At 37.6% G+C, this 27,791-nt stretch overlaps 1 protein-coding gene across 1 annotated transcript in view; it reads left to right on the top strand.

Annotated features, from left to right (window-relative positions):
• The window catches only part of MYCBPAP (MYCBP associated protein), a 30,330-nt gene extending 3,780 nt beyond the window's left edge, over positions 1-26,550 (top strand). Inside the window, exons 3-19 of the mRNA XM_081938349.1 lie at positions 573-735; positions 2,962-3,068; positions 3,691-3,871; positions 5,275-5,390; positions 6,637-6,784; positions 7,013-7,128; positions 7,301-7,413; positions 8,496-8,598; positions 9,470-9,659; positions 11,904-12,091; positions 12,534-12,680; positions 17,705-18,046; positions 18,438-18,559; positions 22,861-22,976; positions 23,226-23,335; positions 23,866-24,048; positions 25,760-26,550. Coding sequence (XP_081794475.1) covers positions 573-735; positions 2,962-3,068; positions 3,691-3,871; positions 5,275-5,390; positions 6,637-6,784; positions 7,013-7,128; positions 7,301-7,413; positions 8,496-8,598; positions 9,470-9,659; positions 11,904-12,091; positions 12,534-12,680; positions 17,705-18,046; positions 18,438-18,559; positions 22,861-22,976; positions 23,226-23,335; positions 23,866-24,048; positions 25,760-25,861 — 2,547 coding nt within the window. The 3' untranslated portion in view covers positions 25,862-26,550. The remainder of the gene's footprint in view (positions 1-572; positions 736-2,961; positions 3,069-3,690; positions 3,872-5,274; positions 5,391-6,636; positions 6,785-7,012; positions 7,129-7,300; positions 7,414-8,495; positions 8,599-9,469; positions 9,660-11,903; positions 12,092-12,533; positions 12,681-17,704; positions 18,047-18,437; positions 18,560-22,860; positions 22,977-23,225; positions 23,336-23,865; positions 24,049-25,759) is intronic.
• The last annotated feature ends 1,241 nt before the right edge of the window (positions 26,551-27,791 follow it).

Genomic DNA, 27,791 nt, shown 5'->3' with positions numbered 1-27,791 from the left:
AACAATAAGGGGGCTGGAATGTTTTTTTAAAAAAATCTCAGTAATGACAATATGACATTAGAAGATGCTGTAGGTGACTGATATGGAAATGGCCTTTCTGTATGTCGCATTGTTCCAATATTCTGGATTCTTTTTTATTCATATGGGAGACATAGTAACTTCATTGTGAGGCAGCTACTGCTACTTACCAATGGGTAAAACCCTTCGAAATACTTAATTAAGTGCATACTCTTATTCCAATTTATATTAAAAGTTTAAATGATTATAGGGTAGTATGAATACAATTTAATGTATTCATGCCAGGAAAAGGAAGGGGTGCCTGTGGCATGGTGTCAGTCAGAAAATGTTGTAAGAGAGATAAGAGAACCCTGGAAAGTATGTGGATACCTAGATTCTGACACGAAGAAAAAAGATTCTATCATCTTGTTCATGAAAAGGGACAGAAGTTCACATCAAGCTTCATTCCATCTTTTGGATACATTTGGTAACTCCTATTATTGGCGGTATAATGAGAATTGTAACAGTAGAGTTATTGTAAATATTGTTTAATTGAATATGTGTTTGTTATGTAGCTTCGGGCTGAAAAACCTCCTCAAGAAGAGAAAGAGAAACTTGTTGTTATCAAGAAGTACCTTGTACGCAAATCTAGGCCACAAGAAATTGGGAAAAAAACTAATTTGCTGGTTGCTTATCCAGCTCTCCCAGACGACTCACAGAAAACACTGAATTATCCTGGTACAGTTGTCTCCATTTTTTTTCATATTGCGGTCCTGATGTTAACATGTGAAATAATTTAGTGCTAAAAGAGCCATTTATATCTCTCTCGATAAGCAGGAAAAAAAAGTGGCATGAAATTTGGCTTCCCTATTGCAGTCCCTATTGTGCTTCGACTGCTTCTTTTCATTGCAGTCATCTGACTTCAGATAATGAGTGACAGAGCTTAAAAGCATGCACACTGAGAGAAAATCTTGTACATGAGAAAAAATATTACTTTAATAACAGTACAGTTAGTCAAAACCTAAGCCACAGGTGTCAAACTCGCCATGCCGTGTTGCTGTCATGTGGCATTTTGTGACTTGTTCCCATTTGCGGAACTGGGGTGGGCGTGGCCTGCACATGACACATCCAGCCTGCGGGCCACCAGTTTGACACACCTGACTTACGCTGTGTCACTGGTGATCATATGAGGAAGATAACATTATGGAGACAGAATAGAAAAAATATGTCGTAAGTTATATGTCATTTGGGAAAGATGCTAAGTATCAGAAATTCCTGAACAGATTTTTAAATTCATGATTATTTGGGTTTTAATGAATTCTGGGTAGAATGAAGATAGAGATGTACAGATCAGTCTGTATTGATTTTGAATCACTATATTCCTTTGTTGTTTTATTTCATCAAAGTCTTTCATCATTTTGCAATTCTTTACAATCAGTCTTTATATAGATATAAATCAGTCTGTATTTATTTTTAATCACTATATTACTTTCTTGTTTTATTTCACCACTCTTTCATCATTTTGTAATTCTTTAAGAAATTGCAAAAAAAAAAAAAAACCCAACCAACCAGTTACACAAAAAACATACATTTCTTGATGTATACATTTTATACATATTGTATCTTGTATGGAAAGCTTTCCTAATACACATTTTCATTCAGATCTTTCTGCAATATGTCCACATTTGCATGGAGTTTTTTTCTTGAGGAGACAAATATATGAGATAAAATGTTAAGGGATTTCATGGATTTATGTCATGATAGATTCCATTTTAGGACAATTAGTTATTACAAAAGAAATCCATGATTTCAAGTTATGGGTAAATAACTAGGTTATTGCAATTGAAGAAAGTATTGGAGTAATCAAGCAAGATTTTTATTTCTTCTAAGCTAGCGAAATGCTAAAAAAGGTCTAGGTAAAGGAGCTCAGAACTGTCTGCCAGGACAAATCTCTGAATAGAGACTATAGTGGAACCAAATGTGGTATGCTGGGAGAAACCAGCTAAAGAAAGAATAGATTTGAAAATTGGTCAGATTTGACTGGGGACTACATGGGGGGGAAAAACCAGGAAAAAAGCTGCAATGTATCCTTATAAGGAAAGGCAATTGGGCAACAGTTTGGAATAATATCAACTCCTCCATTTGTGACTGAATGAAACACACCCTACTTCGAGCCTTGCATGCGTATAAATAAAAATGCACAAATGAATCAAAGTAGAAGCACACAGCACATAAGCTTTCACCTTGATTAGAAATTCTCAGATCTACATGTACAAACAACAAAAGGCAATTCATGGAGACATTGTCTGATTATTTCCTGTGAAAAATGTGAGTATTTGGCAAGCAGCATGTATTTATGATGCTTGCAGCATCCTGGGGTCATGTGATTACCATTTGTGACCTTCCCAACCTGCTTCTGACAACCAAAGTTAATAGAGGAAGCCAGATTTGCTTAACAACTGTGTGGTTCACTAGCAACTGCCTGTGATTTGCTTAACTACTGTGGCAAAGAGGGTCATAAAGTTGGACACAACTCATTTAACTGTCTTGCTTAGCAGCAGAAATTCTGGCCCTAATTGTAGGTAGTTGTGACTCAAAGATTACCTGTACTACATTCTGACCCTCCCCTCCCCATGGTCATGGGTCCCAGAGCAAAGCCCTGTACTTCCTAGTAGGTACATGCAAACAAATGCTACTGCAGAAGGGTTAGAAAGAATTCCAGAAGTCAGTCTTTGCATGCTTTCCTTTCCTTGTTTATATGGAGGGACTGTGAATGGCTTAGAACCAATTCTCAGGTTTCATAATTTTTAAATTCTAAGTACATGCCATTTTTGGCTACATTCTGAATGGTGGATCCCCAATTGTAAGCCAGAAATAGAAGAATTTGCATGTACTGTCTTAGAATGTGTATGCTGCATGATTTATTTAACATTTCTAATATATTAATTATTAATATTATCATAGGTGTAGAAGGACCAATAATTGATACCTTTGGATATATCACCCCATATAGCATTTTAGGGACTCTCCAGGAATTCAAGAAGGAAGCCATAAAAAAAGGTCACACTCAGGTTTGTACTATGATTATTTGCAAATTAGCTAAATATTTCCATTGATACATAACAAGGTCTCATAATTTAGCTGCAGCATTACAAAAATGAGAAAGTATTGTGAATATATTAATCCAAATCAACTTTTCTGTAGGATTTTTTTTAAAAAATGTTGTTGTTCATTAAATGCCACCCTTCTTGTTTAGAAGCGATTCTGGGTCTGCAGTGGTCCTTGGTATGTTTTTCATAATGTATCGAATTTATACTGAATGAGGGCTTATGTTCTTTTTTCATTATTTCAGCCTTGCATTTTCATTTACTGCTTTACTGTTATATTATTTTTCTACTTTTTTTCTTCCTTGCTGTACCAAAGCAGCCCATTTTTGAAAGAACAATCTTAGCATAGTAGCCACCATATTTATCGATAGGTTGGCTAATTGACTTAGTATGGAATGAAGCTATTGAAAGAACATCATCACCCAAGCTGATCAATATGTCTGAAGGACAACTCAACAGCAATTCAAGAGCCTTCCTTCAAGAGCAGTGCCATGGGTCATGCAGACAGCGTAAAAAGATATAATTAGCTAGGCTACCTAACTGGACATTGTCCTGCCATTCTGAATTTGTCATTGTCTCCTTTCAGATAGTGCGAATGATTCCTGAGGAATCACAGCTTTCTTGTGCAATGTCAGTTTTTGGAACTTACAGAAAGAAACCTGAGGAAGGAAAGAAAGTAGCCCAGGTCTCTCCATCTCAACACCGGGCCCTTCAGAACTGGGAGCGCAACATGGCACTCAGGAGAAAGCAACAAAAAAGGCTGTGCGGTATATAAAATTTGAACAAATCTACTACTATGCCTCTGGCAGATACATCGTAGTGTTAGCAATGATCTCTGGAGGGGAGTTCTGGGCAATTTTGAAAATAAAACAGATAGTCTTTAAGGGTGAAAAGATCTATATGACGTTGATTCAGTAGTGGGATTCAAATAATTTAACAACCGGCTCTCTGCCCTAATGACCAGCTGGGTAGGCGTTGGTGGCTGGGCATGTGACTGGGTGGGCATGGCCAACTTGACGTCACTCATGTCGAGGAGTGCTTCTCCTCGCCCGGCCTCGTGACCATGGGGATGCTGCAATGGTCATAAGTGTGAAAAACGGTCATAAGTCCCTTTTTTCAGTGCCACTGTAACTTTGAATAGTCACTAAATGAACTGTTGTAAGCCAAGGACTACCTGTACAAAAATACAAAAAGCTTTGCTTGCAGAAAGGTGCCCTAAATACCAATCATTAGATTAGAAATGGGGGAATACACACTGAAGATCAATGACAGACACAGCATTCATGGGAACCTAAACCATTCTATCTGAATACTTTCCTTTTGATCAGCAATACCTGCAAGCTGGAGTTGCAAATCAGGCAAGGTGCCAGAGCACCTTGAGGAATTAAAATAGTTAAAATGCAACGATAACGATCAGCAGCCAATTCTTGTTCATAAAGTGAAAGCCTTTAGCAGAGTGGTCATTTAAGCTCTCCAGAAAGTAGATGGACACACTTGGGCTACAAAATGCCAAGCTAAAAAGACAAATTAACAAAGTATATAGGGGACCCAGGTTCAAGTCTCTGCCCTCCAAGCTTGTCAGGATCACAATAAAATTAGTACATGCCACCAATATCTAAACAAACTTCAAGCCTGGTGCCATACTACTAAGTCTTATTATCATGAGAGAAAGCTTAAATGAATTGAAGGATCCATACCCCTACCTCTTTTTTTAAAAAAATCTTACTATCAGTGAGCAATCATGTTCCTTGGCCACTCTGAAGCAATGAAAGAGACTCCTGTTCCAAAAGTGTTTTTTCAAGAGGCAACTGGACTTTCTGGAAACCTAGAAAGTCCAGTTGCCCCTTGAAAAAAGTATCTTTGGGACAACCATGACCTGGATGATTGAAGGATCCCCATAGACAAGACACTCCTGTGCTCAGTTAACTGATAAAACTTCCTGCCTTCCTGACAGAATTAGTTAGCCCTGTAAAGTGGGAAAAACAAAAGGCTGTTGGAAGAAGATTTCTTCCAACAGCCAGTTTGCTGAACTGTTCAGAAAGTTAACAAATAGTTCTCTTGAACCGGTGTGAACTGGCTGAATTTCACCACTGGGTTGATTCCCTGGGAATTGTGGTATTTTGAATGCACGGTGTTGTGATATTGTTTCATTTCTTATTTTTGTTCTCAGAAACTCTTCGGAAACCAGAAAGTCAGTTGCTGATGAACTTTTCAGAACATTACAGGAGAATCCAGGAACAGCGAACTTTGATTGATCGTAGTATTCCAGCTATGTATACTGGAAAGGTGATAATTCTGCAAATAATTCTCCTGGTTTTATTTAGGTCAGAAGTTCACGCTCTAGTCATTTTATATTGGAAAAGCTCTGCAATACTTTGATGTCCTTGCATGAGATCTCATAAGAATTTAGTTTAGAAAGCGCATGATTGTTAGATTCTTAGGAGATATGATGATGTTTTGGGATTTCAGCCACTAAAAAAAATCTGTTAATTTTTTATAGTGGAGGCCCATTGTGCCTGAGCAAGCTGTTGATTATTTACTTTTCCAAACAATTAAGATTGCATATATACATCCATAGTGTCCAGAAAAATATTTACTATAGGAAACATGTAGGCATTGGTCAATTGTACTGGAAAGGAATGAGCAAAGCACCTTCGTATATATTGCAATAGAAAAGAATATATGTGGCTCAGGGTTGAATTGTGGAGTGCACTGATGATGTTACCTAGTTAGGTAATGAAACATCTGCAAGCAAAGAACCAAACCTGGAGACCATCAAGAATTATCTACCTGTATATGATCACAAATTTTAACACTGAGGTCGAAGTACTGTAGGAATGTAGTTGTAGGTGCTCAATGTAAAGTACAGTATTTGTTGGCTGTAGGGAAATAATATAACATAATTGGAAGAGCCATTAATGCTGTTGAACTTAGCTTTCTACTCACCGCAGGAATACAACTTAAAACATTTCACAGAGAGGCATGTCTAGCCTCCATTTGAACACATCTGGTAAATAAGGTTTGTGCTGTCAAACTGTTCTATTGTGAGATTTTTTTTTTAAAAAAAAATCCTTTCAGTTGGAATTTGCATTTCTGTAACTCAAGGTTCTGTTCTGTTTATTTGTTTTGCTTTGGGTTCCTTAAATCTATCCACTTGCTTAGCGCTTCATATTTCCTATTTGGAAGACAGCGTGGATTTTTTTTCCTTTTTCAATAGATGTGTAGGGCAATAAATATATAAGTTATGAAAACAGGATAAAGAAGACAGTAATTACAGAGAGTAGGAACAAATTTGGATATAACTTTTGTCATCTTTTGGTGAGCCGTTATATAACAATTAGAATACTTTTCTCATCCCTGCACCATTCCTTAGAGTCAGACATGACTGGAAAGGGGAAATTTTTACATCCACCTTACTCTTTTTCTGTTGTTGTTTTTTCATTGGTCTCCCTGCCAAATGTTATTTTATATTCTTTGTCTCTCAAAACTAAGCTTATATCTGTATGGCTTTGGCTTTCTTCATTATCAATAGGGCTATTCAGGGAATGAGTTCTGGAATCAGCCTGTGCACGTTGGGGATGAAACCAAGGGTCTAACCACAACATTGGGTCAGACAGATCTGGGATTTCCAGAAGAGGTCACTCATGTTGGGAAACCACTTAGCATCTGGAGAGAAATGGGTGAGGCACTGTATGCACTGAATGTTTATACAGGGTTGTGCTATTAGAGAAAAAGAAGAACTGAAGTCATATCCTGATAGCAGTATACAGCTATGGAAAAGCTCGGGCAATCATAGTAGATTTTGGCAGTTGCTATGCATCAACTTAATAAAGTTATTACATGTATTGATAAAGCTATTAAATGTATTGGTGTGTACATGCCTAGGTCATTGTCAGATATTCCTACAGGTACCAGTCCACCAAAATACCTTCCATTTCATCGTCCCTGGGAAAAAAGCCTCTTCCTGCAGCATCGGAGAAGTGAGTTAAAGGAAGTTTTAGAAACGCTGGATTTTTATAGCCCGGTATGATACTTTCAGCACATAAAGCCATTTTATATATTAGAAAATTGTTATATAACAATTCCTGTAAGCTTATATTACATATTTCATTTAAACATTCTGATTCTTTTTTTGAACAATAGAAGAAAAACAAATGAAAACACAGTCTTTTTCTTATTCTCCCTTCTTGAGGAAGGATCTGGATGGGCTGGAAGTCATAGGCAGAAACCAACCTTTCACCAATGTGTCAGCAGACAGTTTTTCAGCTTGTGATGATGATGACAATAAAGAATCTGAAGAAACATCCTCGTATGTTGCAATATTTCATTAATGCATATTTAAGGCTTTTGCAGTGGATCGGATTTCATTCAGAAGAGTTGTTAAAAGTGCATATGCATGAATATTCTATTTGTTTGTGTCATTAAAATAGCTGTATCTGTTTTCATGTGGCTGTGGCAGAAGCCAGATTGAACCGATACCTGGATATGGGTTGGCAGGTTTAAATGCCTCAGCTGAATCTCTCGCACAATTAATTCAACAGCAATATTATTTTGCATATATTAAACAGCCTTTTAGGAAGAATCATTGGTTTAAATAATTATTGGAAATGTGGTGGTCAAAATACATCACTGGTTTATACAATGTGGTCATGGACTGTGGGGTGGGGGGACACATATTTCATACATGCACCAACATTTTCTGGGAAGGCAAATGTACAGCACTGTGCCTAGACATATGGAATGACAGTCCTTAGATTTTATCATATAAAAATCTGTACTGTAGCAGCCTTAAACAATTACGGTATAAAGCAAATGTTATATCTTGGCTTTTGTAGAGTGTGCAAATGTTCACTACCAATTACATAGTGGTCTGAAGAATTTATCTCAAGTGCTTTACCAGTTGGGGGACTATTTAGAAATTTATATTGCAAATGTCAGACTATTTACTTTAATTTTCTTACTAGCTGGTACGTTTAAATATTTTTAAAAATCCTCCAATTGAAAATTTGCTGTAAAAAAAAAGGTTTGTACTGATTCTTCTTCCTATCATTTTAATATACAGAGAGAGGGTTGAGGGAGTGGGACAATAGAGGCTGGAGGCCACCTTTGTCACTTTTTAACAAAAGTGGTGAAGCAAGCAGATGACAGTTTCTACTTGCATTGTCAAGTGAGCTTTTCTTTACCTTTATTGATGTAATGTGATATGTATTTCTATATTTAGTTTAATCTTACAGTATTGCACTTCCATTAAAAGCTGGCTTGGATTCTTCCCTCAAGTGAACTCTGATTCGGCAAGTCTTTAAGTCATTAGCTGTCCTGATGTCAGCAATATACAAAAGCTGAAGCCTGAATCTGTCTTCAAATACTTCTGACTTTTGCTTTGCTTCACAGGGACCTATTGGATGAGTATCCAGATATATTTTCAGAACCAATACTTGGTCCTTCTCTGACGTTCTGTGGACAACCAGCTCGTTGGATCAATACTTCTCATGCGGTAGAGTTGTAAAGACTGCTCAAAATAAAGATTCCCATGTCTTTTACTTTTACTTTTGGGTAGGATGAGTAATTTGGCCAAATCATTTTTTCTAATATCAAACAAATATTGCCAATCTCACTATCCAAAGCAATAGCAATAAGGCTTAGAATTTATTAAAATTATATGTTGCCTACCTCATTATCCAAAGCAATAGCAGTAAGCAATAGCACTTAGACTTATATACTCCCATATAGTATTGTACAGCATTCTATAAATGGTTTACAGAGTCAGCATATTTTTCCCAACAATCTGGGTTGTCATTTTACCGACCTCAAAAGGATGGAAGGCTGAGTCAACCTTGAGCGGTGATAATTGAACTCCTGGCTGTGGGAAGAGTTAGCTTGCAATACTGCATTCTAACCACTGCACTACCAGGGCTCATACACTTTTTGTGAATTTGTTATGAACTGTCTCTTTTGTCCATGGGTCTGTGTGTGTGTGTGTGTGTGTGTGTGTGTTTGTGCCACAGCAGCAGAGCCAAGTTAGGCATTTTCTGAATTTTTGACATGTCAGTTCAAAAGATTCACCATCCACTTGTGTTGCGTAATATTTTAATAAGGCAATTGCTCAGTAGATTTGAATCGTTTTCAATGTTTCACAGTAGAATTTTTTTAAAAAGGGTAGCGTATAGTTTGTTGAATTCACATTTGGCAGAAAGCAGAGGTCCATATAATGATGATCTATTATTAACATCCATATAATAATTAATTAAGTAATATAATAAAACACTTCAATGAATAAAAGCCAACATTTACTTTTAGCTCTTTGTTTGGTAAAGCCAAGAAAAAAAGTAAATATCCTGGCAGTTTGTTTTCTTTTATTCCAATAGGGTGAAGTTGGCATTGCAGCCAGGGTCACCTTTGAAATTCTTGTAGGTGATAAAGCTGAATCTCGCCTTACAGTGAGCAATGATGGCACAACAGCCATTTGGTATGACTGGCGGAGGCTCCCTCCACCTTTTACTTTTCAGGAGAAAAAAAAAAGAGGAATACAGAATTTTTACTTTAATACTAGATCAGGTGAGTGATCTGTTTGTTATTTTTTTAAGTCAAGTTTCATTCATTCATTCATTCATTCATTCATTCATTCATTCATTCATTCATTCATTCATTTATACACCACCCATCTCACTCTGCAAGCAACTCTGGGCAGTTTACAATTAAAGTCATAAATATTAACAATAGTAAATAGAAAACTAAAAAAAAAAAGACAAGAATGGAATGGTGGTGACATCTTCCCTATTCATCCACCAGGCACCTCCAGCATCAAATCCCCAATTAGACCCCAAACCAACTGACAGAGTCAGATTTTAACAATCTTCCAGAAGGCCAAAATATTGCAGGCTCAGGTAGCAAGATGTTCCAAAGAGAGTGGACCATAGCAGAAAAGGCATTGCTTCTAAATGCCAAAACAGTTTGATTGACAGTGTCCACAGCATGCCCCTTCTGCTGGATTGAGTGGGATGGGCCAGTCCTATTGGGGCAAGACAGTTCCTCAGATATCCCAGTCTCAGGCCATAAAGGGCTTTAAAGGTCAAGCAACTTGGAAGCAAACTAGCAACTGTGCAGTTCCTGCAGCAGCAGTGTTAGGTGTACTATTCTAGGGGCAGCCAAAACTGTCTATGCTGGTAATGGGAGATACATACATACATACATACATACATACATACATACATACATACATACATACATACATATGAAAAGAAATCTTATATGGTTAAATTTTATACAATAGATCAAATCAACCATGCCAATTTGGTCATCAGCACACCTTACAAAGAGATCTCAACAAGTTCCTCAAGAGATGCTGAAAGAAATGGATTGGCTCTTTCTCTCTGATATCCTAATTCTGACAAAACAATGTCAAAAGAACTATCCCTAGGAGTAACTGAATTATCTTCCTATGTTTCAATCAAATATTTATTTGAAAAGTCTTGGGTTCTCTGAATTTTTGCATGTTTGTGACTTTAAATGTTATTAAACCTTGATGTGCATCCTCTTGTGTTCCCAATTGGCAGTGAACAAACAATCCCAAAGTTCAGTGCTTGTTCCATTTATTTCATAAACCATATAATACAATGTGATATGCCAAGGTGAAAAAACCCATTACCTTAAATAGCATTCCCAATAAAAAGTAAATTGTTTAGATTAAAGTTGGGACTCCCAAGCAGAATTGTCTGTTTTTCTTTGTATTATTATCAAAGCTTTTAGAAGTACAAAAAGCTTTGCAGTACAGTATGTGATTATTAAAATGTATATAATTTTGATGGATTTTAATATTTTTATCTTACAAACTCATTGCTTTCATTGTTTGGTTTTAACATTGTGAGGTATTATACAAAAAAGGTGCAAGAGAGAACTGATAATATCTTTACTGGAAAGCAATGAATTGTCTATTTTTCATTCATTTTTACAGTTCCAATTTGTTTACTGCAACAATAGCCTAAAAGATGTTGATGAATTTGACTGCTCTATTTTACTTTTTATGTCAAAGTTCCATCTTCTGCTTATGTAAAAAATAATGCAAATGAAATAAGGCCATAATATTCTGCATTAATTTCTTTAGATAGTAGCAATCTAATTTTGCAAACTCATTTCTTATCATAAAACAATTTAACTTATGAGGTTTCTGTTAGCTAATCTAAGTTCTTTTTTAAACATTTTGAGGATACTTGAATCCTGGGCTTATTATGTTTAGGATATAAAACATTAAAACCTGGCTTTTAAAGGAATTCCTGAGAGAAAAATATAATATAACATAGAATTCTCATCTTGAATTATGCTTGGGTTCATTGTTCTTGGTGGCATTATTTTTCTTAGTAACTTTTGTTATTATTAATAAGTATTATTGATTCTTCTTTTATTATATTATTTTTATATTTTCATTATTTTTTATGATGGGTGGAAAGATTGGGAATGTCAATACAATGAACAAAACTCAGATCACAAAAATGAACAAGAAAATCTGTTTGATGTAAAATGATTGAAATTATTTGAAGATAAAAGTTTATATGCTGACAAAATACCACTAACTAGTAATAATCTAATGTATTAATAAATGAAAAGTATGAGAAGGGGGGGGGGGCACTTTCTGCATACTGTAACTGCCAAAATTTGTAACCTATTCCACCACCCCTTTCCTTGTTTATTTTTAAAAAAACCAATAAAATTATGTTTTTAAAAAAATACAATGAACAAAATCAGGTGTCCTGCCAAAGAAAGTGATACTCTTTCCTTCCCGGTATGTGCTTTCTGTTCCCACAGGTGTTATCCTACCTGGAGAAACCATACATTTTTCCTTCATCTTTAAATCATTGAGTGCAGGCATTTTCAATGAGTCCTGGGAGTTTAGTACTCATCCTGAGTTATTAGGAGGAGCTATGCTACAAGTGACTCTTTGGGGAATTGCGCTCTATGAAGATACTACAGTTAAACGAAGGGAGGATCTGGAGGTAACCAAACCTATTTTCATGAGATACATGGTAGAGGAAGCTCACTTTGCTCTAAGTTCACATTGCTTCTAAGATTGGATGTTGTGGAAGATGAGTAGATTTACACTGCAACTAATATTTAATTGGATGCACAAAAAATTGACTTTCCAATCAGGTTTTCTATAGAGGGCTATGTGGAAGTATTACTAAATTATGGTTCTGTATGTTAGTACAAATCCTAGTTTCTGAACATCCAAAGTGGTAACTTCTTTGAGTTCAAATTACAACTGCTATAAAGCCTGGTACAATGCAATTTGTGATGGGGCAAAATTAAATGAATTAACCAAGTTTTCTAGCTTAGTGTGTCATGTGAACATGGCCTAAATTTTATACATAGACAGGCAGTGTTCACATGACACATTAAGCTAGAAACTCTTTATTGTTATTTTGCTTGAAATTCCAGAAAGAGTTAGAGGCTCGAGAAATTGCTGTTATAATAGAAGAAAATCTAGAAGAGTTACTTAACCGGATTCGAACACCCACACGAGTAAGATCCCCAGTTGATGCCTACGTCACTGAAGAAGAATTATTTCACAGAAAGAATCCAGAGGTATAGTTTGTCCTTTATAGGGAATGTGGGATGGGGATGGGGACAGAGAATAAATAATAAAGATTGATACCAGTCAGAGCATTGGGAACCAGTAAGGGAACAACCTTACATAAATAAAAGATAAATACAAAAATATATAAAGAAAAGAATGAAAAAAGAAAAAGTGCAGAAAAGAATACAGTTAAAAGGGGGAAACAAATGACTTTCACCCTTTACATCAGTTTCAAACCTATTCTCTTCCTCTTTAACATTATAATTATATCCCTTCAGCTCCATGTTCAATCTTTTTTCAATAATCAAATCCATAAATCATTTCATTTTTTCCCATTCTCAGCTAAAAGTTCATAAAAGGTTTCCAGTCTTTTAAAAAAGTATTTATTATCTTGTCCTTGATAAACCAGGTGACTTTTGCCATCCCGCTACTTCTGCCATCAATCTATTCTTCCATTGTGGGTACTTCAGTATTTCTCCATCTTTGTGCATATGTTAATCTTTTCTAATTGACTATTCCTAAATTCCAAAAAAGAGTTCTAGTTTCATCTCAATATTAATATTAACCTCTCTCCCGCCTTTCTTTCTCTTTTTCACAAGTCCACTGGCATAGTATAAAGTTCCTTCATGTTTTTTGCATTTCTAATATTGACTAGAACTATTTTTATACATCTCTGATAATTTCTTTGATGTCAAAGAAAATCTTTTAAAACTTAGCTCTTAAATTATAACACAATCTGAATGTCAGGTTTTTTTATCCATATTCCCACCCCTCTATATATTATACATGTAGTCCTTCATTAACAATGGTAATTGGACTGGAATTTATGTTGCTAAGTGATGCAGTCGTATATGTGATGATGTCACATAACCATGTTGCTTTGTACCACAATCCCAGCAATCTCCCTTGCCAGTATTAACTAAATTCCACCTCGCCTTCTTAGGGAAGGATCCACTCTTCCCCAAGCTAATTCATATTTGGCTTGGTCCAGCCATCCCAGCCCCAAGCTTGGTAAGATCGCTCCTCTACCTCTTCTTGAATTCCCTCCACCTGCCTGTCTCCTGCTCATCTCTGCCTTTTTGGCTGCCCACATACCCCTGATTCCTGCCATGGACCTTATTTTGTGCTGACTTCTTTCACACTGGTGCTGCTATGGCTTCTCTTGTTGGCTGCCGAGGGTCTCTTTTTTAAACATGCCAGCCAGTTTTCTGGGGTGTTGGCTATTGCTGCCATCTGCAAATTTCAGTTTCAAATTTGAACAAAAAAACAACAACATCTTTTTTGCAATAAAATATTTATCATAGATACACTCTTGATTTCCAATTTTTGTCTTATATTATTCAGTCTCCATTACTGTGCATATGAAACCACTGAAAATTAAATCCCTCTGCAGTTAATTCCTTGACTTCATCTTCAGCTGTCTATCTTCCTGTATTAATAAGTCTTGGTATGTTAATGGTTTCTCTTTGTCTGCTGTTTCTTTTCTATAAAATGCTTCCTGTGCTGAGACCAGTAAAAGTATTTTGCGGCCCAAATTGGGTTTATATTTATTCCACATCTTTAATATGGCACTTCTCATATAATATTATATTCTTCTAATTCTAGCATTTTATTTCTCAGCCAAACTCACTCTTTCATTCAAATCAAATAGACTGCAGAATAAATTTAAAATCAGGCAATCTAGTCCTCTTCTTTTTTCTGCATCTTAAAAAATTTATATTTAATACTTGGTTTTTCATCTTACCATTTAAATCTAGATATGCATTTTGCCATTGCCAATTTTCAAAACAGGTATTGTTTGAAATTTAAAAAAATCTTCCTAGGTAACACATTCATTTTTATCATAAGAATTCTCCCAAACAATGATAATTGTAACTTTTCATGTCTTACTAGATCTTCCCTACTTCCCTAATAAACTTTTATTAACATAGACTCAGGGACTGGCTTGCGAAGGGCTCAGTTGTGTGACCCTTGTCGGACTGACAAAGGAAATAGGCATGCCGAATCAGCAGGCAATTTGTGAGATTTTTTGTTGCCCTGCCAGATTGGGAACAACTTCCAGAATCAAGGAGCAGCCTAACTGGTCCTTCGGACAGGATTTCTAGATGTAGAAAGAAAGACCAAACATAATTCAGATCTGTTTTTGAAGCTTATGAAGAAACTGTGTGTCAACTTAGCCATTATGTTGCTGGTTTTTCCCTTCTACATTCCCAATTTTATCTGAATTAATTGCTGTGGACACTGAGTAGAATTTTAGAAGAACCACATTCTTATACACAGCCATTTTCCTTCAATTGGCAATATTTTTTTTCTTTACAGCAGCTTACATACTAACCACTAATCACTTTCTATGAGCGTTTTCAATGCCTTAGAATTGTCTTCATCTGTTTCCCCAACTTTAGTTGGCATTGTACCAAAAGGCACAAATTCACCCATTTACTAAAGTTTTTTTGCCATTTATGCATATCTTTGATAAATTAACTTTCAGATACAAAATGTTTAGCTAATTTTGCTGTGAATATTAATGTGTTTTGAGCCAATAGGTATTCACCTTCATATCTGAAAAGTATTTTGCTTTTGGACTCATGTTTTACAATGCTGAGCATCCCTGTTCAGACTTGCTGAGTTTATTTATGTATTTATACTTCACATTTCTAAACTGCCCATCTCCTTCAAAGAGGAGCTCTGGGTGGAGTACAAAAAACCATTGGAATATAAAACAGTATATAAAAAATTAAAATGTTAGAGTTAACATTTTGAGTTAAAAAGTTTTTTTGATGTAGTTTTTAAGGCGACAAGAATAATTAACCCTCTTAAAATTTGGTTGACAAAGACTGTCATGGCACTAATCAAGCAAGCAAGTCCATGCTCCTTTGGGCTCCCCACACAGGGGCACAGACCCATATTTTAACCACTTTTCAGAAGCCAGGAAAGTGGGAACCCCTCTCACCTTTGAGGGAGGATATTGCATAGGGCAGGGGAGGCAGCAGAGAATGCTATCTTCCTAGACCCCACCAGTTGGAGTTCTTTAACTGACAGGTCTGCAGTATAACATCTCAGCCTGACCAGGTGGGATGGGCTGATGTAATGAGATGAAGCCGGTTTGATAGGTAGCCTGGCTCTATGTCATGTAGGTATAAAGTCATAATCAACACCTTGAATTAGAGTTCAGTGGGCATTATTCCTTTTCACTGGGACTTATTCTAGTGATGGATGAGGCATGTGTGTCCTTCTAATCCCATTTTTGTGGTCCAAGAACTTCCAGCAACACAGTATGTAAATTCATTGCTAAGTTGGTAAGTAAATAATGGCTTTATAGCAAATCAAACAGCCTGCGATCAGACTCAGTAATAATTGTTATTGTTAGAACAACAATTCATAGGTTTCTCCTGGATCTCCCATCCAAAAGCAGAAAAGTAATATCGATCAATAATACTGTACTGGGACAGGGCAGAAGAGGTACAAGATTAGTACTTGAAATAATCATTATGAAGTTGCTGAATTTCTTCTTTAACAGGTTTTTAAATTCTTGAAATAAACATAGCTTATTAAAAGGTGTGTCCTAGAATCACTGCCTGTGAGGCTTCTACTTCTGTTATTGGCCAGCAGCCAATTGCTCCTTTTAAACATTTGCAGCATAAGTAAAATTCTGAAGACCCTTTTCTATGTATGTATATTTGTCTAGAATTGGACAATATCAAGAAACTTTACAATAGTAAGATAAAATGTAAAACAAAATGTCTGCCATAAAGTTTCTCTCCCTAGAATTGTAGACTCAAGTTATATGCCGAGTTGCGTAATATTTTTCCTACATATTGACAAGAAAACATTTCTGACTTACAAAGTACATAAAAAGTGTGCCATTTACTCTGGGTGGAAAAGGTAAAAGAAGGGGCAATGATAAAAGACATTTCTAAATGGTAGATGGTAAAAAGGAAGTAATGTTTATTTTAGAATTCTACCATAGTTATTTTAAAAAGGTGTATGAATACATATACTAAGTAGCAGTGTAATAGGAAACGATGCATTCAGAATGCTATAAAGAGAACTGCAGTAAGCCCCACCACAGATGTTAAAATCCCACTACTTCTCAATCATACAGATGAAAGGAGTCAACCACTATAGCACATCTATTTGTGCTATAGTACGTTGTGGATAGCTGTTGGCTGAAGCATGTTAACATCTGATGCTCCATGAAATTAACATAATAAACTGTTGTGGCCCAGCAGGAGCCGTTGGAGCTGCCACCAGACTCTGACAGCGAGGGTCCCTATGAGTCGGCTCTGGAGGATGTGGAGGACCCTGGACAGGGTTCTGACTCCGAGCAGAGATCAGAGAGGCTGGTTGGCCACCAGGAGGTGCCTGAGGCATGAAGCAGTGGTGAAAGCCAAAGGGAGTGTGCTCCTGATGTCATGCCTTGGAGCAGTGGGGAGGAGACAAGGGAATGTGAGTCGGACGTCAGCAGTGAGTTGTTGCTGGATGCTCGTCACCGTAGAGCTAATAGGCATCAGGAACAGTTGCGCAGTTACAGGAGGTAATTGCACTCGGCTGATGGTAATTAGACTCCTCTCCAGACTATAAAAGGACTGCTTGTGCACATGCCCTTTTGCAGAAGTCAATGCATGAACTAATGTGGGAGAACAGTCTTGTGAGCATGGCAGGCTGGATTGCTGCTAATGCTTATCAGTGCCGGGTTGTTGCTAAGGCTTATCTGTGTTGGTTTACTGCCAAGGACCTGTCTGTCTGTCAATAAATCTTGTAAAGTATCTTTGGCTCGGAGTGTTTTGGTGTGGACGAAGGGGGGGGGTGTCTGAACAATAAACTATTGCCTATGTATCTGATTTTTTAAAAATAATAAATTAGCATGCTCCCAGAGCAAATATGGGGCCACTTTTTGTTTTATTTATAGATTGAAGTATCAAGATACATTCAAATTCAGTAAGGTCTGCATCACAGAAACTTTGATGAGAGGATGTGTCAGAAGCGGTTGATTCCTTATATGCCACTTTATTAGTCGTCTCTCTCCTTACAGCTGCATTACAATCACCAAGTTGTAAAGGGGCTTCATGAATTGTGGAACAGAATTATGAATCCTCAACCTGTAGAAGTGTATGTAGAAGTAGAACAGAGAAAAAGCATGGCCAGTGAGACTTCTCCATCAAAGAGTACTGCAGACTCTCAGAAGAGTCCTGAGGATATCCGTAAGAGTCCTGAGGATATCCGTAAGAGTCTTTCCTCGCCTACTTCCATAGTAAAGACGCTTGGGTTGGAAGAACTGGTAGATGAAACTAGTAAGACTGACATAGAAGAAGTGGCCCAAGTAGAGGAGGCACCCCGTGTGGAATGGAACCTTTCTGTTGCGGATTTTAGGCAGGTATGTGAATGAGGTTTCTTATTCCTCAGTCTGAGAATTATTCAGAGAGAATCCCATCCTTGTGCCAGAATATCCAATATTTTCTAATATGGAAAATGGCAAGATTTGAACCTTGTCCATAGGCATCTTTTTTCATTCAAGTAGTCTCCCTGTTGGTGAGTGTAGGAAGGGACACTTGCAAGCCCCACTAACACTGTGCCTAATTTCACCATCATTATTGTTGACTGAAATAAAGGGAGGTTGGCACGTCTCTTTTGCTCAGGCTGCCGCTTTATAATTTGATATTCTTCAGACATTATGATCTCAGACTGACTGTAAATATTTGTAGTTCTGCTTGTGTTTATGTGAGCATTTTAGAGAGAGAGTTTGATATTGATTTCTATTTCTTTAGACGTTGCTGACAATCCCTGAAGAAGAAGAACGGGAAGTTGCCCTAGCTCAGCTCAATAAAGCAGCATTGGAACTTTGTATTACTCCCCTGACAACTCAGGAAGATCTCTTCTACCAGATATGGTATGGTGTATAAGTGTATGCTGTTCCACCCAATACTATGCATACATAATATTGGTAGCAAAAAATCTTAAAATAAACCCATTGTACAGTTGGTGAGCAAGGATGCAGGGTAGCTAACAGATCTCATTTATTTTCTTTATGTGGCACTTCCTCCAAATAGCTCAGAACAATGTCCATTTGTTGTTCTGTTCCATCTTCCTTTATGACCTGACATCAACTTTGTAAGGTTGATTAGTGGAAAAGATAGCATTTCAGTTTGGAGTCACAAATCAGTTTTCTGGCTGACTTAAACCCAATTCTCTCTTTTTTACTCCACCATTTGCATACTAATTCCCAGATTCTATTTTCTTCTCTAAAGAAATACCCTTGATTTATTAGGTAGCAAGCTTCATTTAGGACAGAAGAGAGCAAGTTACCACCCCAGCCTCTTCTTGGTAACTTTTGAAGCTTCCAGGAGTCTTTTCCCGTGTAGGATTGAGATCGTGTTGGCAACGTTTCGGTGAGGTCTCACTCACCATCTTCGGGCTGGTATTTTCGGCTTAGTGTTTGTGTGAGTAAAGCGTGGTTGGAGCTGCCGTCTTTCTATGAATCTTGGTGAGGGGTGTGTGGAGTGCTGGCTTTGTTTCAGTAAGTGGATTGATTGGCTGCGTGGTTGTATCATGTTTGGTAGATTGGTGCTGATTGGTGCTGGCTGTGTGTCCGTTGTTGTTTTGTGTTGTAACAGCCTGGGTGGTGGGTGGAGCTCGTTTGTTGACTAGGACTGGTTTTCAGATGTCTGGTAGGTGGGAGGTATCATCACATTTATTCATGTTGTGGGGGTGTTTCTCTATTTCTCTTGTTGAAGTACTCAGTTTTGGAGATTAATTTGGTTCCTTCAAAATTAATGTGTTGGAAAAGGGAGGAAGTTTTTTCTTTTTTTCTTACTGCGTTCTGCGATTGTGTTTTGCGATGCGTGGATTTATTCTCCTGTTCATTTGTCCTATGTATCTTGCAGGGTAGATTTTGCATGATATTTCGTAGACTCCTTGGTTTTCTAGCTGGATTTTGTCTTTGGGGTTTCTTAAGATGTTGGCTATTTTTTGGTCAGTGTTGAAGGCTGTCTTGATATTGTGTTTGTGGAGAATTTTGCTGATTTTATCTGTGGTGCCTTTGATGTAAGGAAGGACGGCGATGCCGTTGTGCTGTTCTATGGCTCGGTTTTGGGGGGAAGTCTTCCTTTGGATTAGGTTGGTAATTGTGTTTCTTTGGAATCCGTTGGAGATTAATACGTTTGTGAGAGTGTGTAATTCAGTTTTCAGGTGGTCTTTGTCAGCTAGGCTTTTGGTTCTGAAGATGAGGGTCTTGGCTACAGAGTTGATCTGTGCAGGGTGGTGGTGGGATTGTGCGTTTAAGTAGCGGTTGGTGTGTGTTTGGTTTTTTTGGTAGATGGTGTGTCCTAGGGAGCCATTGGTCTTTTTGTAGATTAGGACATCCAGAAAGGGGAGTTGGTTGTTTGCTTCTATTTCCATAGTGAATTGTATTTTGGGGCATAGGCTGTTGAGATGTGTGAGGAAGTTGTCCAGTTTTTCTTTCCCGTGTGGCCAAATCACGAATCAACATATCTAAGCCAGAGTTTGGGTTTGTGTTCAGATTTATCTAAGGCGTTAGTTTCAAAATGTTCCATGTATAAGTTTGCGATGACGGGTGAGAGAGGTGATCCCATGGGTGCTCCTTCTATTTGTTTGTATCTTTGTCCATTATGGATGAAGTGTGTGTTGGTTAGGCAGTGGTTGGTGAGGTCCAGGATGTGTTTAGGGGGGTTGTGTTTGTTCTGGATAGCTGTCAAGGCTTCTTTTATAGGCACTTGGGTGAAGAGGGATATGACATTTTGAAGGAACCAAATTAATCTACAAAACTGAACACTTCAACAAGAGAATAATTATGGAAGCTATCAAAATAGAGAAACACCCCCACAACATGAATAGACGTGACAATACCTCCCACCTACCAGACATCTGGAAACCAGTCCTAGTCAACGAGCCCCACCCACCACCCAGGCCATTACAACACAAAACAACAACGGACACACAGCCAGCACCAATCAGCACCAATCTACCAATCATGATACAACTACACAACCAATCAATCCACTTACTGAAACAAAGCCAGCAATCCACACACACACCCCCCACCAAGATTCATAGAAAGACAGCAGCTCCAACCACGCTTTACTTACACAAACACGAAGCCGAAAACACCAGCCTGAAGATGGCGAGTGAGACCTCGCTGAAACATTGCCAAGACAATCTCAATCTTACATGGGAAAAAACCTGAATACAACAAGACCAGCATACCTACACCCGTGAAAATCTACGAAAACATATATGTATGTATGTATGTATGTATGTATGTATGTATGTATGTATGTATGTATCAGGGGTGGGTTCCTGCCAATTCTAACCTCTTCTATAGAAGAGGTTCCACAAATCTACAGTGCCATTTAGAACCGGTTCCAGCTCCCTCCTCCCGCCCGTCTGCGCATCATCAAGATGAAGAGCGAGAGGAGGAATTCTGGGAACTGAAGTCCACAAGTCTTAATGCTGTCAAGTTTGAACACCCCTGGAGTTTTTTTCTAAAGGGTTAGGGGTGCAAGGGTTTTGTAACTTGACAACTTTAAGACTTGTGTGCTTCAAATACCAGAGTTTCTGAACCAACATTTTGGTTGCTAAGCAAGAGCATTGTTAAGTGAGTTTTACCACATTTTACAAGTTGGCCACGCCCACCCAGTCACATGGCCAGTAAGCCATTCCCACAAAGCAGGCCACACCTACAGAAGAGGTTCTAAAAATATTGAAACCCACCACTGGTATGTATGTATGTATGTATGTATGTAGGTAGGTAGGTAGGTAGGTAGGTAGGTAGATAGAGATAGAGAGATAGATAGAGATAGAGAGATATACACAGTTAGCGTAGCATCCTTTATTTTAACTCTCCAAGTAACAAAATGCTTTTTAAAAAAACAAAAATTGTTATTTTGTTCTCCAAATGATGTCACTCAGTTCACCAAATGATGTCACTCAGTCAATTCCCCAACATTTTTGAAAGCCATTCAATGGCCTTAACAGCTAAAGTGCTGTTCACTAATATCCACTCCAATTTATGGATCTGTTATTTGGGACATCAGGAACAATAAAGCTATTCTGTGTAAAATATTTACTTAGCTAGTTGGAATTGTGGAATTGAATAATTCAGTAAAAATGTTGATGGGTGATTCACAAATAAACCTACTCACTGTTTTGGACAAATCTTTGTTTTTCACCCTAAACCTCTTTCAGAATTCCAAAGCCCTTGTAAAATATAATCTTTGGAAATTTAAATAATAATAACAGTATCTTTTTCTTAAAACATCTTTTTTATTTTTAAATGTTTACACCAGCAAATTATGATGATGCTTTGTCAAAATTTGATCCTTCATATTTGCTTAGCCATTGCTTTTGGAAAGCTAAGAAGAAGGTCAGTTAAATTGGAAGAACCCAAGAGTTTGGCTTGCAAATCTCATTAAGGGTTCCATCCCTATCCCTGCAAACATTTTTTCCTTAGTGGATTGTTGGAGAGCAGCAGTTCTCAAAATGGAAGTAGACATGTTAAATACAGTATCTGAATATTTTGTGAAAAATGAATTAAATGAAAGGCCCTCAAGGGATCCAGCCATACAGTGTCTCCTGCGTCTCCACATAGTCTGTTATCCTAGCCTTACATCTTTCCTTTGTTAGTGGAATTATTCTGCTGTTTCTCTGCAGTGGGCTTTTAGATCATTCACTTATCCCCAGTGATGAAATTATTCTCATTCCTATAAGCTTTCCTGTACATCCATATATGAGTTAATATTCCATGGTTGCCACTTTCCATTCTAAGATGACTGGCATTGATATTTTTTAAATGGGGTGGTTGAGCAGTCAGATTCTCCCACTAGAGGTTTTGTGTGTAAAACACTTGTTCTGTTTCCAAATCTTTTTTTCATATATGTGGATTATTACTTAAGGAACAGGGTGAATAATCATAAATCTGATGCAATTGGCATCTCTTTTTAATTACATTTATCCTGAAAACAAAAACCTTGTACTATAGATCTCACGTATTTAGGAAACAGTGCCTTGGGAGAATAACTAAAAATGTTTTTTTAAATTAACAACAGCTCTTGTAAATTTGGGTCTGCCTTTGATTTAGAGAAAGCCATAAAAAAGCAATGACAGAATTTTGGCTTGCTCTCCTTTGTCTCTCCTTTCAAAGATAAATAAAATCAGATTTCTTTCCTACATTAGTTTCCAGTTATGGAGGGAAGTAATTGATGGGCTGGTGAACTGCTCGTTAGTGCTCAGGTCTCTGCTTGGTATGCCCGAGAAAGACACTTATGTTGAAACTGCTCCAGAAGAACTAGGTAAGTTTGCCTATCAATTCAATAGATCAGACTCTAAGAAAATGTACAGGTAGGAAACATTAAAAGTGGTGGACAGTCCCTGCTTGATTCAGGTATAAAGTCAATATCATCCTCTTTCCTAAACTGCATTTATACTTTTACTAGTGTTTCCAGCTTACTGCTTGCCAGAAGGTGGTTTCACTAATCAGAAAGGCCAGTAAAATAATTGTTAACACTAAATGGAAGAAATTTATTTTGCTTATTTTCCAGCTGATGTAAAATCAGCTGCTGCAAAGGCTGTCAAAGAAGATCGGAAAGTGCAGAAAGAAGATAAGAAAACTGCTTCGAAGGAAAAGGAAAAAGGAAAGGCAACCAAAGAGGTAGATATATGATTGGTACCTTCAAAATTAATATAGAAAATGAAGCTTAATCAGATAAAACTGCATTATGCAATCTATTTCAGGCTAAAGACTACATTTGGCCTGTGGGTGGTAAACAGAGAACTTCAATGCAAAAAATAAGCAAAATTGAATCAAAAAGTGGGTGGAAGCAGGAAAAAACACTTTATTTGATTTCATTTGAATTTAATACAAATTATATTAAATAGATTAAAAAGTTAGTGTGATTATCTTCCACATATCCTTCCAGTTTTCCTTTTCTCACATTAAAAATTACAGCGTAATAGCAATTTGGGGGTGACATTCTGGGGATATTATATAAGGTTCTGAGAGTTTAGATTTCACAACTGCAAGATAAATGAAAGATAAAAATAATGTTATACTTTTTTTTTCATCTGAGTTAACCCTTTACTGAAAGTACTCTTGGTTTCAAATATACACACTGTGGTATTTGAAGCTATGCAAAACCAGATTGTTCTGATCTCTGTTTGGTATAATTGCATCTTTCTTAGCAAGAACGCACAAATAGCCGAAAAGGCAAGGGAAAGGAAGAGAAGAAAGGAAGGGCTTTCACAAAGGAAACAAAGGATGCGATATCTTTTTCAATTGAATCTTCGGAAGCAGAACTACAGTTACGCCGAGAACAAATCGATCCAATTCTGCAGGAAAAATACCGTGAAAAACTCTATGTTGAAGTACGTTTGTATATACACCTTACAATAGGAAAAATACTTAACCACAAAACAAAACTCACAATAAACCAAACAAAACTTATAGCAGCCCCAAATTTACAAGAGTAAAAAGCCTGAATGAGCAGAAAAGCCTTCATTCGATACCAAAATATCACAGCTCCTTGGTGGTGAGCAAATATCAATGGGAACATTCCAGTGACGATAACCCTTTGTTCGATTGGCTGTTCCCCTTGTGGTGTGTTTATGTCAGAAGAAATATCGGGATGCTTCATGTGGTTATTAAATAGCACCGGGAAGACTAGATTCCTACAGTAGCCATATGCAGGGGTGGGCTCCAAAAATTCTAGCAAGGGGTTCTCTGCCCGGTTGCTGAGTGGGCATGGCCATTGTGAACATGGCCTAGTCGGCCTCATGCACCACAGGGGGGGGGGATTTTTGCCCTCCCCAGACTCCGGTGGCTTCCCTTGAGCCTCCGAGAGGGTGAAAATAGCCTTACCAGGCTCCGGAGGCCCTCTGGAGGCCGAACGTCTGGTAGGCCCAATTTTCACCCTCCTCGAGCCTCCATGTGCGCCCTGCACTTAGGTAAATACAAAATGGGCTGCGTGGCGACTCCTGAGAGGTGGGCGGGGCCAACCAGGAGTGAGATTTGGGGGGTTCTCCGAACTGCACAGAATCTTAGCTAGAGCTCTCATGAACCCGTGCGAACCCCCCAGCAGCCATGATTACTGAGGGGTTGAATACTAGTTTCTCACGGCCACTCTCTGGAAGTTCCTATCCAGAGAATAGTAAAACAGAGCCACTATCAAGTACTGCCTCCATGCAAACTCGGATGAGTAATCTAAAAGGATGTAATGGTTGTTGAAGTCAAACATTGCTCAGAAATAAGGAGAATGAATCATGTAATAAAGACATTGCACCAATATATTACAAAATAGGGAGTAATATAGTCACTCCTTCTGGCTATAGATGTTTTAAGCTTCCAGAATTGCTTAAGATGGGCAGCCATATAAATCTTTTAAATAAATACAATCTCTGCCTTTCCAGCTAAAATACATACATATGCTTTTGTTTCTTTTGTAATATAGTAACAAAATGGATGTATTAAAAGGGGAAAAAAATCCTTGACAAAAGGGGTTTAGTATCAGCATATAGCAACTTTCCCTGGTTAGGCACGCTCAAATATGCTGTACTTGTGCTCTCAAAATCCCTAGCCAGTGTGAAGTTATGCTGTGGGCTGGCCTTCAGTTCCTAACAGAGATAGTATACAAAGTAGGCTGCAAAACCTCAACTCCAGGGCAAGGATGTAGAAAAAATAATTGATTTCTGCTACACAATACTCTTAATAGCATAAGGAATAGATATATTACATACTCATTTTATATCAAGCATATGGAGAAGATTATTATAGCTACATAATGCTTTCCAGGCATATGTTCTCTAGCTGACTTCTCTAATTTGGCATCCTTCAGATGTATTGTTTATTGGATTTCAGTGTCAGTAATTTTCAGATAGGAACAGGTATGGAGCAACAAAGTAGTTACCAAATGTGTGGGACAGACTATTACACAATACCCTCCCTGGCAATGTTTGTTCTGGAAGAGTAAAATAATTTGTAAAAATATGTAGGCTTGGTTCATTGTATGTCCACATAGAATAGACTCAATATTTACTTCTAAATAAACAAAACCTTATTTGAATCTGATCTTTCATTCAGGTTTATGGACTGCTGAATTCAATGGTGAACAAAATGGTTTTCCTCTTTGAGACGGTAAAAAAGAATGCTCTAGAGAAGACTAAAGCACCCTCTGTCTGGTAATTTAATAATGAAATAAATTATATATGTACACACATACAAATAGTATCAGAGAAGTTTTATTTATGAAATATTAGAGATTAATTTTGTCTCTCCTGCAGGCTTTTGTATAGACAAATATATCAGACTACAGTAAGTTCTCTTGCAGCGGAAAAATATTTACTAGGTATATGAAGCCAACATTTTACCATATTGATGGTATATGGAGGTGAACTTTGGTAACCACATTAAAGTAAAGGTAAAGGTTCCCCTCGCACATATGTGATAGTTGTTCACAACTCTATGGGGTGGTGCTCATCTCTGTTTCAAAGCCGAAGAGCCAGTGCTGTCCAAAGACATCTCCATGGTCATGTGGCTGGCATGACTAAATGCCAAAGGCACATGGAACGCTGTTACCTTCCCACCAAAGTTGGTTCCTATTTTTCTACCTGCATTTTTATAAGCTTTTGAACTGCTAGGTTGGCAGAAGCTGGGACAAGTATGCAGCATTAGGGATTCAAATCGCCGAACTGCCGATCTTTCTAATCGAGAAGCTCAGCATCTTAGCCACTGAGCCACCGCATCCCTGGTAACCACATTAGCCCAGTGGAAATCTTTAAGAGCTGTGCAAGTGAGTGGAATTTATTTATCCATCTACAGTCTATACTGGGCTCATTCTCTCTCTCTTTTTCCTCTCCTCTTTCTCATGAGGTTAAGGCAGTGCTTCTCAATTATTTTCTGTCATGCCCCCCTAGGAAGAAGAAAACATTTCGCGCGCCCCGCGCAACTGTAAATAGTATCATTTGTCTATAAAATTGTTATAAGTACACCTCTGCATAACACTGTATCCTTATTAACGTATAAGAGAATAAAAAAAGAAAGAAATGTGGATCAATTTACAACAAAGAATAACTTTATTAACTGTAGCAGAAAAGATTTAAAGGAGCACAGGATTTAAAGGAACACAATATTAAAAAAAACTTTAACCTGCAAAACAAAAATATATAAAATAATTTGAGCTGAGCCCCCCTTTACGGAGCCTCGCGCCCCCCCTGGGGGGCCCGCCCCACTATTTGAGAAGCACTGGGTTAAGGCCTCTGTTCAGTAGTCCTTACCAAATTCACAGTTCTACTTCTGTTATCAGCAACAGAAACATCATTGTCACTAAGGAGCAGTGAGGTATGGGAACAGAGACTTTAACTGCTTCACTATCTTAAGCTTAAGGTTGCAATTTTCCTGTTCTGATTGCATTCAAAAACAATTTGTTCCTGGCAGCCCATCTAATAGCTGAACTGCTGGTTGATGAAGAAAAAGTAAGGGGAGTGATGATAGACCACAAAGAGAGTGATTGAGAGCCATATGTGGTCTATAGCTTGCCCATATGTGTTGTATGGGAATATCTAGTTCCTACAATCACCATCGTATAACTGACTATAAGGGTACTTTATGATTTTTATTTGATTATTGGGTGCCTACAGCTCTCAAACACCTACTTTGCCATGCTGATAAATCCATTGTTGCCATGGAAGTCAATAAATGTCTCAGCCACTTTGTCTCAGAGAGATATAATATGAACAGAGGTTTTTGCAAGCCCCTTTCCTCTTTCTGCTGTGTACCTTTCAGTCAACTTCAAACATAAGTAACGTCTATGAGTCCTTTATCTTAATCACCCAGACAGAACTGAAAGGGGTCATTTATGTCATCATCTCCAACTTTCTGCTCCATCCAGGAATGATTAAAATATCACTGAAAGATGACATTTAACCCTGTTCAAACACAGATAGCCAAAGAAAGACCATCACTTCAGTGTGCAATTTGTTCCATTGTCAAACTGATCTTTCTGTTGGATTTTTTTCTCACATTCAAACAAAATTTGCCTTCTTGCAGCTTGAAATCATTTTTTTTTAGATCGCCACTCTGCAAGGAGAAGAGTGAAGTCCTAACTTTCTATACG

Source organism: Natrix helvetica (genome assembly GCF_964273705.1).
Source record: "Natrix helvetica genome assembly, chromosome: 1".
NCBI lineage: Eukaryota > Metazoa > Chordata > Lepidosauria > Squamata > Natricidae > Natrix > Natrix helvetica.
This window is presented reverse-complemented; position numbering and strand designations above follow the sequence as displayed.